The 18,126-nt window shown below is 46.5% G+C and overlaps 1 protein-coding gene across 17 annotated transcripts in view; it reads right to left on the bottom strand.

Annotated features, from left to right (window-relative positions):
* nfixa (nuclear factor I/Xa) overlaps nucleotides 1-18,126 on the bottom strand; it is a 134,706-nt gene that overhangs the window by 62,437 nt on the left and 54,143 nt on the right. For 16 of the 17 annotated variants that reach the window (XM_068592141.1, XM_068592142.1, XM_068592143.1 and 13 more), the window contains one exon: nucleotides 5,449-5,980. In XM_068592141.1, coding sequence (XP_068448242.1) covers nucleotides 5,449-5,980 — 532 coding nt within the window. Of the gene's footprint in view, nucleotides 1-5,448; nucleotides 5,981-6,708; nucleotides 7,487-18,126 lie in introns of those variants that run through there. The other variant, XM_068592148.1, reaches the window with a different exon arrangement.

Here is an 18,126-nt window from a genome sequence, read left to right as displayed (position 1 = left end):
GACAAAGGCACCGTATCATGGAGCACGCCAGCTTGCAATGGTCAATTTAATGGGAGACCAAACATAACAGCATTGTCTTCCACTTTTTTCCCTTTCTGTTCCCCCTGGAGTCTGCTTGTGTCATCATGGTCTCATGAGATAAAGGCAGACCCTGCGGATTTGGACCAATCTATGTACGTCTGTGACACCCCGACGTTAGCCTTGTGTGTGTGTGTGTGTGTGTGCATGTTTTGGAGCGAACGAGCACACAACAGGGCTTTGGCTAGCCCGGTACCATTAGCTATCCAAATATACAGACTTCTTTTTTCCTCCCCGAAGCCAAGAATAGTGTGAGAAGACTCCTTCTCCCTCTCTGATGCGACGGGGCTAACCCTAGCCCAGACAGAGGGACGGAGGCGCGGCAAAGAGAAGACGCGGGCCCGGCTAAACGAGCGCCATCGGCGAACATCCAGCGATGCCAAAGCCGCTCTGCATGTGGAGAGCTTTTCTTAGCCGGCGCGGGAACCGTTCCCACCGCACACAACACAAAAGCCTCAGACCTCACCGGCTCCCTCGGTGTTGGGATTTCATTTAATCAAAACGCTGGTGCTTATACTTCACTGCTGAGGGTCATCTTAAGATACAAACAAAAACACTTATGCACAAGGACGGTCCACTCGGCCCGTGTGATGTCATGGGAGCTGGAGAAGAGATCCAGGAAGTAATTAAGAACAGATTATTTTCACAGGGGGAAAAAAAGAAAGAAGCACAGAGCCACGGAGCAGTGGGAACCTGTGGAATCCATCAGAGTATCCTGTCAACTTTTTAACATGCAGCGAGCCATTCATCATGTCAGCCATGACTGTCAGGGTGCCTCTCTTTTTCTCCTGCTTTCGCCCACATTCCCCTCCGTAAATCCAGAAAACGTCAGGAGTTTCACTCCACAAGTGGGGTTTTATTGGTGAATCCTTCCTGTGGTCAGCGAGTTGGCGATCAGGGGGGAGGGCGCTGGACGTAGCGCGAGGTCTTTCTCTGGGTTTTCTCACAGAGCCGTCCAAGACATGACTATTGCTATAGCGAGAGGGAGGCGGGATCTGGCAGCGCTAAGCGTGGAGTGTGGAGCGGTCATGGCAGAAATGGCACGGCGAGCACATTTCACACCTCCCTCGGAGTGACTGCAAATTTCCTGTACTGCACTTTTGATTGGAAACACATTTGAAACATCTTTTCATGATCACACTTACCGCTTACAAAAGAAAGAAAAGTGGGGGGAAAAAAGGAAAAACCAGAACGCAACGAGAACGAGGTCCAAAATATGACTAAGTGCACTGAGCTAACTTTGGACCTTTTTTTTTTTTTTAATCTTCTATTTTTCCAACCTTGAATAAATCAGAAATTGTGCCGAGTTGAAGCTAAAACAGCACAAAGGTTATAAATCACATAGCTGAACACTATAAATGATGGAGAACAAGTGGACCCACCTACAGAAACTAGTCCTGTGAACTAAGCCCATCCAACACACTCCATTCATGGGTTATCAAAGCGCCCTGCCAGTGTGCTGGCAGACCTTTGGCTCTTCCAGACCACTATCTCTATTATGGTACCAGTCAATCACTGTAATAAAACACTACAAATAATGCACTGCTCACCGTGCCGCACCACAAGCCCTCCTCCTCCTCTCCTCTCTGGCGGTGTTTCAGCTGCAATGTTCAAAGACACGTCGCTCTGTCTGGTTTGCTGCCCTTTATCTGAGGTGGCTGAAACACAGGGGGGGAGATGGTTCTGTGCCGCGGCGGCGTGATTTGCTGCGTTACGGCTGCAGCGTGTTATGCGCCGTAACAGAGAGGATCTCAAAAGGCTGGCTGGCTGCAGAACAGCCTGAGAAAGCCTGACGGCAAGCCCAGAGATTCCCCGTGGCAGCTTTTGCCACTCTGTCATAAACAAAACACAAGACGTCTTTCTCTTCTTCCCACACCAACCGGGCTCGGGCGCTGCCAAACAGAACAATCACTATCGCAGCCTCTTCTGCTTTCCAACGCGACTCTCTCTCCCGCTCCCTGTGTCTCCTACAATATAAACAAAAGAGATCAGCGGAGGCTTTACCTCTGTGGGAGCAACAATGAGGGCGATGTTTAAGGAGACAAAACAAAAAGTGTGCACGGGATCAAAGAGGCGCGAGGGAGACGGAGATGCTAAAGACCGACAAAACGCAAACCAAACAAAAACAAACAATGAGCACATCTTGTCGTTCACCGCACGGCTGAGGCAAAAGGAAATAAAAAACATGGAACCGCTCGTCGCCGCGAGAGATAAAAGGGACGCATGTGTTTTTAAAAAAGGTCTCAACGCCTGTATGCTCGCAAATAACGCTTTCACGACTAATAAGTGAATGAGAGCCAAGTGTGGTGACGTTGTGGTTCACACACAGCGGTTTGTCCTCTGCCCCCCCTCAACCCCCCATCGCTCTGTGAACCCCAAAGTCTCCTCCAACCAGGACTTACACTGAGCAGGAGCTCTGAGAGGCAGATAGACGTACAGAGGCCCTCTGTGTTCGCCAGATAAGATAAGAGAGAGCACACATTAAGTCCATATTATGAATGGGCAGCGCGCTGGGCACACACACACACACACACACACACACACACACACAGCCCCAGCAGCCATGTGCTTTACTGTGCGACTGTAAACCAAGGTACAGTAGCGCCGAGGACACAGCGAAACACTGACAACTGGACAGCCGACGTGTCAGAGGAGGTAGAGAGGAGTGTGTGTGTGTGTGTGTGTGTGTGTGTGTGTGTGTGTTTGGTTTCACAGAATGTGTGCAAAATTTAAATATCGTCTTTTAATATCTTTTCACTGCGTTCCTCCCTCGATCATTTGCAGCCGCCGTCACTCAGTTTCAATTCAGAAAAAATAGTAATTTTAGAGCTAAATAAATGTGTTATAATAACACAAATACATATATGTTCAGCCCTGAATTGGTTTTGTTGCAGCATTATGGGAGATAATTTAAGCCCTCTCAATAAGTAATGTTGGAGACCTAAAGAAACTTAAATCTATATTTGTTTTAATTATATATGAAAAATATATAAAACCACTTTCATAGTAATTTCCATTTCCAAAACCAAAAATGCAACGATAAGGAAAAGTCTTTCAAGATTATGTGTATGCCAATTATTTAATACATTTTTACAAAGCTAGAATCAAATCAACATATTAATATAATTCATTGTAGTCGGGGAGTCAAACAGAGTTTAACAGTGATGACGTTTCATAATACTAAATTGTTTTTTACAGCACTCTCTTAGTTATGCTGCCACTAACTAACTAAGTCATTGAAAAAATAAATAAATAAAATCCCAAAAATATTATTCGGAAGAATATTTTTCAGAAAAGAAAAAATAAATGGAAGTGAAACACAGACACAGATTCAACATCAGGAACGCCCGCTGCACACGGTTCAGCACCGCCACACACACACACACACACACACACACACACACACACACACACACACACACACACTGACAAGCTGGAGCTGCTGCCAGGGCTGCACTCGGGCCGCGGGACGAGTTTGGCCTGGACCGAGATTTTGGGATGTGGAGAGAGTGAGCGAGAGAGAGAGAGAGAGAGAGAGAGAGAGAGAGAGAGAGAGAGAGAGAGAGAGAGTGATAGCATTTGGCTACACTCATATTAGCAGCTGTGCCGAAGCAGAGCGAGTGTGTGTGTATTTGGGCAGTGACTAGGATATGCTGTATACATATAAATATATATATTTATGTATATTTATTTATGTGTGTGTGTGGTTATGTGTGTGTGTGTGTGGCTGGTTGAGTCACTGTTTGAAATTTCCAGAAAATTCCAGCTGAGATAATATTAGGTCATGAGCGTGTGTTTGTATGTATACGTAGCCAGCAAATGGTGAAGTAGTGCGTATTTGGAGGATTTGGCTGTGAAATGTGTTTCATATGTGTGTGTGTGTGTCGGCTGTGACAGTGTTTTTTGCAATGTGTGTGTGTGTGGGGGGGATAACACAGCCAGTGTTTTGGCTGTGTGTAGAGAACGCGCACTGGAGGCGACAGCGATGTTTGGCCGGGTGCGAGTGTGTGTATCAACGATGGTGGCTGAGATACAACAATGTTTGGCTGTATCACACTGCATCCATGGTAGTGCTTGGCCTGGTGAGCGCACCGCGTGGGTGTGTGTACGCAATCGTGACTAAAACCGTGTTTTGGCATTACGTGTGAAAGTGCGCTCGCTACAAAGAGAAGTTGTTTTCTGCATCTTTAAAAAAAAAAAAAAAAAAATGTTTCATCAAATGTGTGTGTCTTTATTTAGCTGTGTTTTGTATGTGTGTATGGGTGTGAAGGTGGCTGCAATAGTACTGGCTGTCTGTGAGCACTGGCGTTTTGTGTGTGTGTGTGTGTGTGTGTGTGTGTGTGTGTGTGTGTGTGTGTGTGTGTGTGTGTGTGTGTGTTTGGCAGCCAGGTCCAGCGTGGTGCTTGCGTTCAGGCAGACGGTAAAGGCGGCAGCAGCCTGCGGCCTGAAAGCAGGAGACTCACGGCTCTGCTCTCTCTCTCTGTCTCACACACACACACAGACACACACACACACACACACACACACACACACACACACTCACACAACCTGGGCTGTGGCCAAATGACGATCCCTGGCTACAATGGCCTAACCGTGGCACATACACTTCGACAGACTGAGTACAATCTTATAAACAGCGACTCTCACTCATCACACAAAAACACACAATTTGACAGTGGTGATCATCTCATTAAAAACAATCTCTCTCTCTCTCTCTCTCTCTCTCACACACACGCACACACACACACACAGACATGCAAATTCCTTCCCACAAAACAACACCAAATACATCCTCGTATGAAGCCGCAAATGCCTCGCTCAGGAAAATGAACTCGTACTTGCCAGAGCACGCTGGCTGAATGCCCTTGACACACACACTTGCTTATTCTTTTTATTATTGCTGATACTATGTTGTCATGTAAACAAACACCGAGAAACAGAAGAAAAGAAGGAAAAATACGTAACAGACAAAAAGCTAAACTACTTTTTTTTTTTTTACCGTTTCCAAAGAGAACAAAAGCAAGAAGGGATATTTTTCCCAAAGATACGTTTATTTATTATTAATGTATTTAAAATAAAAACTCTAAATTTCCTCAAAATAATATTAGATAGCTCAATTATAATATTAATTATTTCCTAATTTCTAAGCACCTTATCTGTGTGTTTGTGAAACTTAACATGTACATCGTTACACTGAGGCTCATTCATTTGAATTCACGTCGCTGCTTCTCTTTAATAATGTGTCACCGTGTTTCTGTGTTAAGTATGTTTCTGTGTGCGTGATTATTCAAATGTATGTGCACATCTATATGCACACGCGCGCACGGGCATGTGTTGGCATCGGCGTCTCGCATCCAGTCGGCCACATACCTGGCGTGTGGACGAAGTAGGCCAGGTAGAGGTCCAGCTCCTTGACGGACACTCCGATGTGGTGCGGCTGCACGCACAGGCCGGGGTTGGTGCACTGTGGTGACTTGACCAGCCGCTCGCCGTCCGTGCTCTCCAGGGGGCTGCCCTTGAACAGGATGACCATCACCAGGTCCAGCCGCCACACCTTGTCGGCCTGGCGCAGGCAGTCGATGCGGCGGATCTTGCCCTTCTGGTCGGGGTTGGACAGCACGCAGCAGGGGGCCTTTTTCCCCGTGATGGAGAGCACAAAGTCCTCGCGGAACTCCGGCCGGATGTCCTTGCGGAGCTTGGCCAGCAGGCGCGAGGCCCACTTCTGCTTGATCTCCGGCTTCTCGCCCAGCAGCTCGTCCTTCACCGCGCGCTCTTCCTCCTTGGACATGCGCTTCTCGTGCTTCTTGAAGTATTTGCGTTTGCGGGCCTGCAGGTTGAACCAGGTGTAGGCGAAGGCGCGGACGTGGGGCAGCAGGGCCTCGATGAAGGGGTGGAATTCATCCTGGATGAGGGAGGAGGAAGGGGGGAGGGTGGAGGAGGAGAGGGAGGAGGGGGGGAAGCAGGAGGAGGCGGTGGAGAGAGAGGGGGAGAATGGGGGAGAGAAGGACGGGGAGAGAGGGAGTGGGGGTGAGGAAGGGAAGAGAGAAGAGAGGCAGTTAGCACCGGCACGCAGCATGGAGGAGCGGCGCCTGCTCTGTGTGAGCGGAGGGAGAGAATGAGCGAGTGGTGCCGAGAGAGAGAGAGAGAGAGAGAGAGAGAGAGAGAGAGAGAGAGAGAGAGAGAGAGAGAGAGAGAGAGAGAGAGAGAGAGAGAGAGAGATGCTTTACACTCTCTACCTAACACAGACGCATCACACTGAAGGACACACTACTACAGAACACTGAGAGATAAAAGACGAGAACTGGAAATTAGGTTTCTACTGTTTACTTTGAATAGTATTTGTTTGAACATTTATGTGCCTGCCTAAATAAATGCATATTATCAAACGCGTTAGTTATGAATACAAATAGTACATACTTGCAAACTCGCATTTATCTAGAAAACATGATTTAAAAAATATATATATATATATAGACCTTCATAAAACAATGCCGACTGACTATATAAAATATAATTTATTTAAAAAATATTCTACTCGCAGAATTAAACAAAACTGCATGTCAGAATAATTTCTTAACAGTCGCTATCACAAAACATATGTGAATAAAACAAGAATAACATGGTAGTTACCATTTTGCTCTCTCATCATAAATTCACCCGCCGATTGCAAAGAAACTTAAAATGGGAGGACAATCAAGTGGATTGTTGAATCAAAAGCAATGTTGCGTATATTGAAAAACAAAAGACTGAGTGAAAAAAAAAATTAAAGCAAAAAGAGAAGTGCTCCAATAAAAGCAGCGGGGGGGAAAAAAGCTGAGAAGGAGGAGGCAGGCCGAGGCAGTGTAATACCAGCAGAGGAACACAGGAGGTACTGTAGCAGGAGAGGTGCTGTGCAGAAGCACAACAGAAGGAGAGTTCAGAGAAGTTCTGCAATCTGAAAAAGATCTAGGAAAAATAGAAGAAGAAGAAAAAAAACTGGACTTGCACAAACAAAACAAAACAGGTATTGCAGCAAAAAAAATTGTCAAAAACTTAAACAAGCCTCTTGGTTTGCAAAAATATGTTTCAAAAGAAGATCTTGCCGAAAAAACAACAACAACAACAACAGTAAAAAAAAAAATGGTTGGCAAAGTGGCGCGTGCTATTGGTTCAATTCTGTGGGATCTGCATAAGACTCGCGGAGAGAGAGAGGGAAAGAGAGAGAGCTGGACAAGGGGGGTGCGGACGGAGGAGAAGAAGAAGAAGAAGAAGAAAAAAACAAAACAAAACAAGAGGACCGAATCAATGTTGGAAGAGTGTGCACGACCGCTGGCAAACCCGAGTGCAGCTTCTTTTTTCCCCCTCTTTCTCTCCAACTCTGTCTCTCTCTTCCTCTCCACTTTCCTTCTCTAACCATTGACTGAGTCTGTGCCAACATGCAGAGGGCCCACCTATTTGGCACCGAGGCTCAAACAGCCCAGCCAATACGCACGCTCCCAGCGCTGAAAGGGAGGGAAGAGAGGGATGGCAGAGGGAGAAGCAAAGCGGTGTGTGTGGGGGGGGGATGGTTGGTGGCTGGTAGTGGAGAGAGAGAGCGAGAGAGAGAAAGAGAAGAGAGGGAGGGGGGAGAGGCGGCTGTGTGTGGTGCAGGCAGAAGGCACGTCATTAGCCAAACAGACAAGTTCCAATCTAGTGCAAAGGCAAAGTCCAGAGGATATTAATTTTACATGCATCCAATCCAGACAGCGCCTGCCTTCTAAAGCCCCCCCACCCCCTCCCTCCCGCACGCCACACACTCCCCTTCATCGCCTTCGTCACCAGCGTGGTCACAGCCATCCCAACAAACCAGCTCACTCCAACTGCCCCCCCCCCCCTTCCAGAAACACCTCTCTCTCTCTCTCTCTCTCTCTCTCTCTCTCTGCTCGCGTTACACCACCTTGGCATGGGATGGCATGAGAAAACACAGGCCCAAAATCCCACTAGACCCTGAGACCAGCAGCTGCTCCTGGATTTACCACACAAACAAAGAGAGGAGGGGGAAGAAAATGCCCCCCCCCCCCCCCCCCCCCCTCACCACCAAAAAATACCATCCAAAAACATGCTCTCCTGTTTCAAAATGCACTCTCACATCCAAACTGGCCCCTTCTCGCTCTGTTTTTTTTTTTGGTTTTGTTTTGTTACTCCACTTTAAAAGCCCCAACAGCACAGACACAGAAACACATTAAAAGTTTCTGTTACCAAATTAGAGAGCAATCCCATTTGTGGGTGATTCAGTGGACAATGACGGCTGAAAATGCTGTGGTGGACAGCTTCATGTAAGAAGCCTATACATGTTAAGCTGTTTAACAAGGCGAGGCAAGCGGATATTAAAACCGTCTAAAACAGGCTATACCGCTTCCCTGTAATTCACAAAGCTTTGCCTAATGCTTTCCAATTCAGATACACTGGTCTTTGTAATAGCGGAAAGAGAATTATAGTTTCCTCCTGCAGGCGGTAAATTGCCCATATTTTCGTCGCGTTGCATTATAAAGTACACAATGGCACATGATTGGGATTGAGCAGCGGAAAGTGAGGGAGCAAAGGGCTGTATAGCTGCCCTGGCAAGCGCATTGTCTCATCCTCATTGGCTGACCCACATGACCTCAGAGGGACAAGCTGTGCCCATTGCACCATGGGAGAAATATCTGAGGGACAAAGGCTCTCACTCGGGATCAATTCAAAATAATCTGACGCATGTATGAAATACATCTAAATCCTCATTAGAAGTGCATTTAAATGTAATACTTCCAACAAAAAAAAAAGGTTTCTCATCTGTGCTGTCCAAATTAGCCCACAGAGCTCATGGGAATTATAGAGACATTGTCAAAACTGGAATCTCTGCAATGGGCAGCCACAAAAAGCTAACTTGTCATGTGGCAAAGTTGAGGGCCCGGACATTTGATTGTGGGTGGAAGCCCCCTGCTGTGCAACGGGACGGGCTGTCTGTGTGAACACCCTACAAAGGCCAGAGTCCTCTGGTTGGCTACCAGGACCATCAGATTTAGCCTGGCCTGCTCCCTCTGTCAGTGTCTGACAGAGGAGCCGCAGCCTGGACGACTGGCTGGTCCACTGACTGGCTGGCAAGCTGGCTGTTTGGTTGGCTGGGAGGCTACGTGACTGGCTGGGTGAATGACTGGTTGGCTAACTGGGATGGTAGCTAGCCGGTTAGCTGGCTGCCTGACTGGGGAGGGAAAGAGGAGGGGTTTGGGGGGGGGGGGTGCTCAGCCCCATCTGGACCAGGCCAAGCCGGGCCGGGTGCCGATTGTTCATGCTAACATACGCCTGCCTCACACAGCCGCGCTGAACACGTGAAAAATGCGGGAATGAGAGAGAAGATGGCGGAGGCTAGGAGGAAAGAAAAAAAAATGGGCAAAAGGAACATGAGGAGATAGAATTAAAGAGGCTGCGCGTGTTTGTTTTTGAAGAACAATGACGGAGGTGCGATTGTCGCTTATTTGAAAAGACTGAAGGGATCTAGACTTTTTGATAAATGGGCCGCAGACAAAGAAAAGGAATGATATGTGCCAAGTATTACAGTCACTTCCTGTAATATCATCATGCCATTACTGACAAAATGATAATAACCAAGATCACTATCGGGGAAATCCAACTCCTATCCTTTGTCTATTGAACTAGCAACACATTTGCTTTTGTAGATCCTGCCCTGCAACATATTTTCAGTAACATAACTCTTGACTCTTTATATAACAGAAGATGGAAAACTGACAGAGGCCTATCATGAGACTGCAAAACAATCCGTAGTATTACTATCTGTATAAAATGTGTAATCCTTAAATAAAATCCCTTTTTAAAATCACTTGGTTAAATCCACAGCCAGACCTATTATGATCATAAACTGGACCAAATACAAAATGATACACAACAGTATAACACAGGCATTGAGGTCTATGCACAATTTGCAGTTAAGGAAAGATATTTTATGATTTTGGCCAAGAAATGAGTCTGTGTGGCACCCTACTATTTAATGCGTCCATTTTGTCTTTCTTTCTTTTCTTTTTTTACGTTTTCAAACCCACTTTTTCTTCAGCTCATTAGAGAGGGTTTCTCCTGTTTGCCCAGAGTTCTTTGGGGCAGAACGAAGGGTGGCGGTTTGTTGGGGCCTTGGCCACTGGACTCTTTAGGTATCTGCTCAGCAATAATTTGAGCGAGGGCTCATCTTATCTCTGCATGCCATGCTCTGTCTTTCTGAAAAACGGCGACCTTTGTTCGCCAGGCTGGGCAAGACAATCTCCCCTCCTGCCCCGACAGGGCAAAACTCAGAGAGCAGAAGAGAAACCAAGAAAGAAAAAAAAAAACACCTTAGGTTTCGTTAACAAGGCCAAGCTTTGAGCAGCAGCCATTGCCAAAAACACAAAGACTAAAGGGAAAAGACAAGGACAAACTAAGAGTGGTATTCAAGATTTTGATGGGTGTTAAATAACAAAACAGAGATAAAAAATTATATATAAATGAGTTCTTAGTGCAATTTTACCCACTACACCATTTTGTCATGTATGCTAGGCTGCCTAAGAATATCCTAAATGTCCTGCAACTAAAAACCCTGCTGTGGCTTTGACATGAGGCCTAAAAATGCTAACAATAAAAAAAAAGAGAGAGAAAAGAAAATGTCACCAAAATCCTTGTTTTAAGCACAGCAGGTCACCCCGCTGAAACGTGGGTGTTGCGTTAATTTAATCACCGATAAATATATGACAGAAAGGTTGGTTTTTTTTGGCCAAAGGAGTTAATATATCCGCGTGGGGGACCAAACCCGTGCGCGTGGCCGGTCCGTCGCTGCACACGGCCCTCAGCCCGCGTCTCCACGCGCACATGGACACTACGTCAACGTCACGCGCTCCCCTCGAAGAGAAGGAAACCTACCTCGGTCGCCGTGTTCACCGGAAAATTATAATCTTAGTTAACGGCCGTCTTTGTCTCTGTTAACCCGCACGGACGCCGTAGTTAACCCCGTCCGTCTGTTTCTAAGTAGCTCTCGTATTTAACGTTTCGTTAAAATAGCCAAGACGCCTCGCTGTGATGGAGGAACATCTCTAAAAGCCTAAAATGTCCTCATCTAACGTCCCGCACCCCCCCTACGGAGAGGAAACTGAACTTGAGCTCGTCCGGCTTCAGCCTCCTCGCGCTCGTGCGGCCTACGATAAACAAGAAGGGTCAAAATAAATAGAAAAAAGTCGAAATAGAATTAAAATGAGGCGGATGTGTCGTAGTAGAGCCAATGAATAAAAACAGTGTGAAAGTATGACCTCGGTGAAGGCAAACACTCGCCAGAGTAAACAAATATGTTACATTATGCAGCTTTCCCCCCCATAAGTCAGTGCAGATGTATTAATGTTGCGTATTATTTGTGTTTTTAGAGAGGCTATTAACACCTTTGTGCGCAGAACAAAAGGACTGTTCGTTCCTGTCTCTGGGCCATATTTGCATACAATCACTTTTAATAACCGTAACCGTGGCCTGTTTCCCACACTGTTGTAATCGGCTCTATTAAGTAATTACCTGGGAAGAATTTGTGGTATTAATCGGAGGTATGCAAATGAATACCACAGGGCTCACATCTGCATAAGACCGAGCAGGTGACGCGTGTTCTCGATCCCACGGCCTGCAGGGTGAGGACGTCTTGGTGCAGTTCAGTGTGTTCTCACCGGGCTCTGGCACTGGATTACCAGCATGGGAGTTTGCTCTTTTTATTGTCTTCCTTTAAAGTGCTCAAGTGTGATTGCAAGTTGCAAGTAAAGACAAAACGGAAATTAAAAAATGAATGGAGTAGAAGTAATAGATCAACCCTAAATTAAACTAAATTAAGCCTCAAAGCAGGTCTAATTAGGACTTGGATAATGTTATATTATATTCATATTAAAATATTATTATTGTTAATAATATAGAATAATATTGTATTGTTCTTAACATTATGCAAATAATTTAAATTCCATACAAATAGTTGTTTAAATTTTAAAATAGCAGAAATGTCTGACAAACAGAACTTAACTGTTAATTGGTCAAATTCTTAATTATAACAGTGAATAAACACGACTGTAATATCCTGAAAATATCCTATTTGAAATGTGTTTTTAAACAAAGGGAGGGTATTTAAAATCAATTTTGCATATGTTTCATTTTTGCAGTTTAATTAAATTACATTTGAATTGCTGTTGCATTGTAAATAAATACATCTTTTTAACTTATATACCTGTATTTATCTCCATTTACAAATATGTATATATAATCAAAAATTCTATATTAAATAATAATCAATTGCTTTGACTAAATATTGACTGAAAAAATAAGAAACACTGGGACAGACAAAGCTTTTACCTTTTCAACATTTTAATTTACCAACATTACATGTTCTAATTTAAAATCTAATTTAAAAAATAAAAAATTACACTTAATTTAAATTTTGAAAAAGGAGAAAAGGAAAGGAGAAAATTATAATTGTCTGACACTCTTTTCTTACAGGATGATTCTGTAAGGTAAGGTGACGCACACACACACACACACACACACACACACACACACACACACACACACACACACACACACACACACACACACACACACACACAGAGAAAGCTGATGAAGGTTACCGCATGTCACGACTGGAATTTCACTTTGACATCTGCTGTGTGAAATCACATATTGACAAGTACTGTGGTGATGTAAAGGAAAGACTGTGAGGGATCTAAGTTATTTTCCCTTTGTGTGTGTGTGTGTGTGTGTGTGTGCGTGTGTGTGTGTGTGTGTGTGTTCTCTGACTACTCTTGGTGGTCTGGAATAATTTGCATTAAACTGTTTGCACTTTGTGTGAATCAAAAGTTTCTTTTTTTAATCTTGCCTCATTCTAAACTTTACATAAAATGGGCATCGGGCCATATCTGATGCAGTGCAGGCAGGATGCCATTTCTGTTAATTATGTTAAAAGAAACGAAAAAGAAAGAGAAAAAGAAAGTTGATTTTGGCTCGAGCAAAGTTTCCATATTTGTCTGACAGGAGAGCAGTAAGGTGCTCAGCCTGACTGGAGGGAAACACCCCGCCATTAAAAGGTGACGGGTTCGTCACCCCACAGTCCTCAAGGACATGAAATAATTACCGACAAGTTGACATAAACTGCCATTTCCTTGGAAACTCGCATGGCACAGAAAAAAAAATAAGTGTCCTTTTATTTTTTCTCCTTCCCCTTTCATTCACTTCTCAGAGCCCACACACACACACACAGACACACACACACACACACACACACACACACACACACACACAGAGCCACATTATTCTTTTTAAAATGTCCTCATCACTGCCAGTCTTTCTCTTTCCACCCTGCTCAAAACCTTTTCATCCGTTCATCTCCACCCCCTGGAAGAGGAAAAAAAAAAAGCCCCTAACTTTCCCTCTCTGCTCTCTTTCCTCCCAATCGGCACAGATTGATGTGTAAAGTGTGTCTGCGCATCGTTTGTAATTACGCCTGTTTACACACTGAAGCATTACTATGTGTGAAAGTCTGGAAGCCATTTGTGGCATGAGGCTCGCGAGGGGAAAGACAGAGCGAGCGAGCTTTAAACGGCTCCAGAGACACGAGCGCTGATAGCGGGCCGGGCTCCTGACACGCCTGCAGACCGGGGTAATATTATACTCAAATATGCTTTCACGTTTGTGCGAGGGATTTTCTCTGGGCCGGACCGCTTCAGCCTCAAATGTGAGCACATCAAAGATCAAATCACTCTTTATGGGTCTTTTTTTTTGGGATCCAGAGCGTATTCAGCCAGGGTTTACTTGAGGTTTGTGTGGTTTTTCTACGACTCTGGCCCAACTGCATGAATTTCACCTTATACAGTTCATAATAAACATAACTGTAACCCCACAAGTGAGTTATAGTTATAGCCCCCCCTTTTATATTCTGGAAATATAAGAGCTGAATTCAATTTGGACGACTTCAAACTACTTTTTGCGATGATTAAACGGTTAAATATTTGCGGGTCTTTTGCCGAGCGGAACTCCGAACTTAAACACAGCGCACGCCAAAACGCACGGTGGGGACGGCGAAACGCTATACATCTACTCTTCCAATGCTGCACGGGATGTTCATCTTGATAGCACTGCCGTCAATTAGAAAGAATGTTCCCTTCGGGGGGGATGATGCTATCGTGGTATAAATAAAAACTGGGCAAGATTATGGATTTCAAACTAAATTAGGAGATTCTGGCAAACAACGATGGAATACAAGCACTTCAACATGGGGCTGGATGGGGCCGTATAGGATTACACCATGCTAAGTGAATGCATATAGACTACTTACTGCATGTGTGTTTACACTGCCGAGGGTTCTGCAGCGTCGCCATGGCAAACACACACACGCACACACACACACACACACACACACACACACATAACTGTTAGTGTGGCGTTTTCCAACAGGACGTCGAAGCACAACTGAGAGTACAGCGTTTCCCCTCGACAAGGGCGGCCATTCCTGATAAGGTCAAGTGGGCAGAGTGATACTTGGAGTGTGTGTGTGTGTGTGTGTGTGTGTGTGTGTGTGCGTGATAACAGCAGCTTTCTGCTTCAATCACACGGGTGACGGTGGGGGTGACGGCGAGCGTCTCTCTCTCTCTCTATCTCGCCTCCCCCTCCCCAAAAACCCCCGGCGACACACACACCTCCCAGCGCTCCCGGTCGGGCGGCGCATGCCGGCGGCGGGCGCTCGCTGGCTACGCCGAGGCCCCGCCCCCGGCTGCAGAGAGGGCTTTGAACGTCGCGGTGAGCAAATACAGCAGGAATCAGGCAGATAATGAAACCCGATACTCGCCTCCCTCCTCGCTCCGGCGGCGGCGGCCAAGGCCCCGCTTCTCCTCGCAGCACAAGAGATGCACTATTGAGAGACTTTTCTCTCGCGCACTCTTTCGCTTCACCCTCCTCCTCCTCCCCTCCCTCCCCTCACTCTACCCTTCATTCTTTTATTCCTCCCTGGTCCTCGTTCTGCCAGTCGGCGAGGCGAGATGCCAACCTCTCTCTCCCCAAAAAGCCGGGCAGAGTGCCCTCACCCTTTATGCAAATGCTTCACCACTTGCCCGACTCACAATTCATCCCCCTCTCTCTCTCCCTCCCCCCCTCACTACCGCCGTCACCTACTCCTCCATTCCTTCTTTTATTTCCTTCACCTCTTACTCTGCAACCCTTTTCTCTCTCTCTCTCTAAACACTTTTTATCCTCCCTTTTCCCGTGCTGCATGCTGTCGTAGCACTTCTCTCCATCTCTATCCATCTCCCAGCATCTCTCTCCCTCCTTTCACGTTGAAGCTCCCCTCTTTCCCTCTTTCTTTCTCTCTCTCACACACACACACACACACACACACACACACACACACACACACACACACAACGTGACTCACCCAGACTCAAACTTGTGCACTCGTTCCTCGGCCATTGCCAGACAGACAAGTGCAGAAACTCCCTTTGCCCTCTCTCTCCTTTTTTTCTGTCTTTTTCTCACACACACACACACACACACACACACACACACACACACACACACACAGACACACACAGACATACACACGTCCTGGTGCTTCCCTTAAAGGCAAGTTGTCTAATTACCCTTTTTATTTATCGGCTGCAGTTTGTATAATCCCTGTGTCATCTGTGATGTTGATGTTTAGTGTTAAATGTATAATTTGCAAGAAGCCAGTTGGCTCGTTTATCGCTGCCTTCACTGCGAGTTTATTCCCCATTTTTGCGTGATTGATTGCTTCCTTTATTGTTGAGCGGGGAGTCAGTGAAGCGCACCAAGACGCTCCTTTCACGCAGGCTTACAACAGTAAAAAAATACCAGAGTTGCGGTCACGGTTAATTTTTTTTCAGGCAGTATGGCGGCATATCTATTGTTTCAGGGAACAATTCAGCAGCGAAGTCACAGGCTGCGAGCGAAGCGCCTCTGATGGGAATCTTGCTGATTGAAGGATTATTAACCACCAGATGAGAATCTGTGACGCGTGGCTTCATGACACCCTTTTTAAAAACCTTCCGTTCCACCTCGTGAATTTCACCAAATGTCGGTCAAGTCCTTAAACTCCAAGGAAAAAGAAAAGCGAGGAGGCTTAATCTGTGACCTCACACACTAAAGAGCTACTGTTTAGGATTACAACGCTGCAAATGTCGAGCGTTGGCGTCGTATCTCCGCGCCGGCGAGCGCCCTATCAGGAACACCGAAGCTGGCGGATTTCGTCCTGCTTATCGTGTGAGCTGGAGTTTGGCCCTTTGGCTGAGTTGGCGCCGCGAGGGTTAACCGGTGCCCGCTCCCTGTGGCATGATATGAGCTGGGCCTTTTGCCTGAGCACTCTGCCTCGTCTGCGCCGCGAGTTCGGCAGCGTCGCGGGGGTTAAGGGAGGGCGGCCGCTCCGAGTGGCTTCCTGTGCCCCCCCCCGTCTGATCCCCGGCGGGGTTAAAAAAGGCCTCCGTTCCAAATGGCGTCCTCGGAGCCGGGGTCTTAATCTCTGCCACGCTCGACAGGGTTTGGGTTAAAGTGCGGCGGCGAGCGACGCCCGCGACTCTGAGAGGGTTAAAGGTCACTCCGCCCCGTTTTGGAGCGGCGTTCCCTGGAGGGCGAGCGCCATGCCAGGCTGGAAAAGACACAGAGGCCACTTGCATGGAAAACACATGCGAGGCGAGAAACACAGAGCCCAAACAACCACACACACACACACACACACACACACACACACACACACACGAGGACAAACACAAACAATTTCTGAAAGTTGCATCCTCTTTTTAAGATGTGTGCTCAAACAAAGCAAAGGCAGGACTCTGAGAGAGTGCAGTTATCTCCTCTGTGACCACACAGGCCTAAACTACCACCTCGCCTCAGGAGACCACAGAGCTGCAGGCCGGCAGCCACGAGTACAGGTCCTCACAAGGGACAAAAAGCACAGGGAGCCCACCTGGATAACACAAAAGAAAGCCCCTCACGAACAGGAACGGGAGAGAAAACGTGCAGATCCAGCTCCAGATCCGATTCAGTGCAACCGCTACGATCCTATTGAAGCGATAGCAGCATGTTTACGAGCGACGACCTCATAGATTTTATTTGGTGAACTTGTAGGTCGTCCTTTAGAGAGGCCGAGCTACCTTGAAGCCCTGAAAATTGTGCGGAGAAATAAAATAAAATGACAGGACAATGTTGTCTATGTGTGGCCAAATGTGCTCATGTAGGCCAGTTTAAAAAATATATATATATATATTTATATATTTATGCTTTCTCGGGAGTGAAGCGCTTTGTGTGTTTCCGCTCATGCACGTGTGCTTTTGTCGCCTCCAGTTGAAAAAAGTATGTTTTTTCCTTAAGTTACAGTGACCTGAAGAGAAAACAGCAGGAGATAGATCACTATGGGAAAGTCACTTTTCACTGATTTAAACGGCACCGTTATCTATTTAGGAAGCATGCGGCTAATGTTGTGCTACGCTATGAGGCTAGCAGTCATCCGGTGGTTGGCTAGCGACAATAAAAATACGCAGCAAACGGCAGGCTTCACTGTACTGTGGTCTCAAGGATGAAGGTTAAAAAGAATAAAGAGCCCTCATCCGACTACATCTCCCGGTGCCGTGTGCTTCCCGCAGCAGTGTGGGCTGGTCAGCTCTCGGCGCACCGGGCCGCGAGGAAACATCGCCCGCTCTCCATGAAACATCGCAGCTCTCCATTTATAAACATGTGACGGGATGAAAAGATAGTACCACGGAGAAGTGAGCCAGAAGGAGAGCGAGCTGGACGGAAAGCAGCAAGAGCTGCCACGTCAGATGCTGCTGAGGCTTCTTGGCTGTCGGGACTGAAGCACGCACACGCACGCACACAGTGTGGCCTGCACACGCACACACATCCACTCCAACGCAGACACACACACACACACACACACACACAAAAGGGTTTGCCTTTGCAGTGCTGTTCAGGGAGTAGGAGTCATCAGCCAAGCCTGACACCCATGCTCTGTGTAGCCGTCACCGCTGTCTCTCTGTGAGTCAACATGGA

Source organism: Clinocottus analis, unplaced genomic scaffold (assembly GCF_023055335.1).
Source record: "Clinocottus analis isolate CAN_PGR_092001 unplaced genomic scaffold, fCliAna1.0.p SCAF_26, whole genome shotgun sequence".
NCBI classification, from domain to species: domain Eukaryota; kingdom Metazoa; phylum Chordata; class Actinopteri; order Perciformes; family Cottidae; genus Clinocottus; species Clinocottus analis.
Note: the sequence above shows the minus strand (reverse complement) of the source record. Positions and strands in the feature narration are given on the sequence as shown.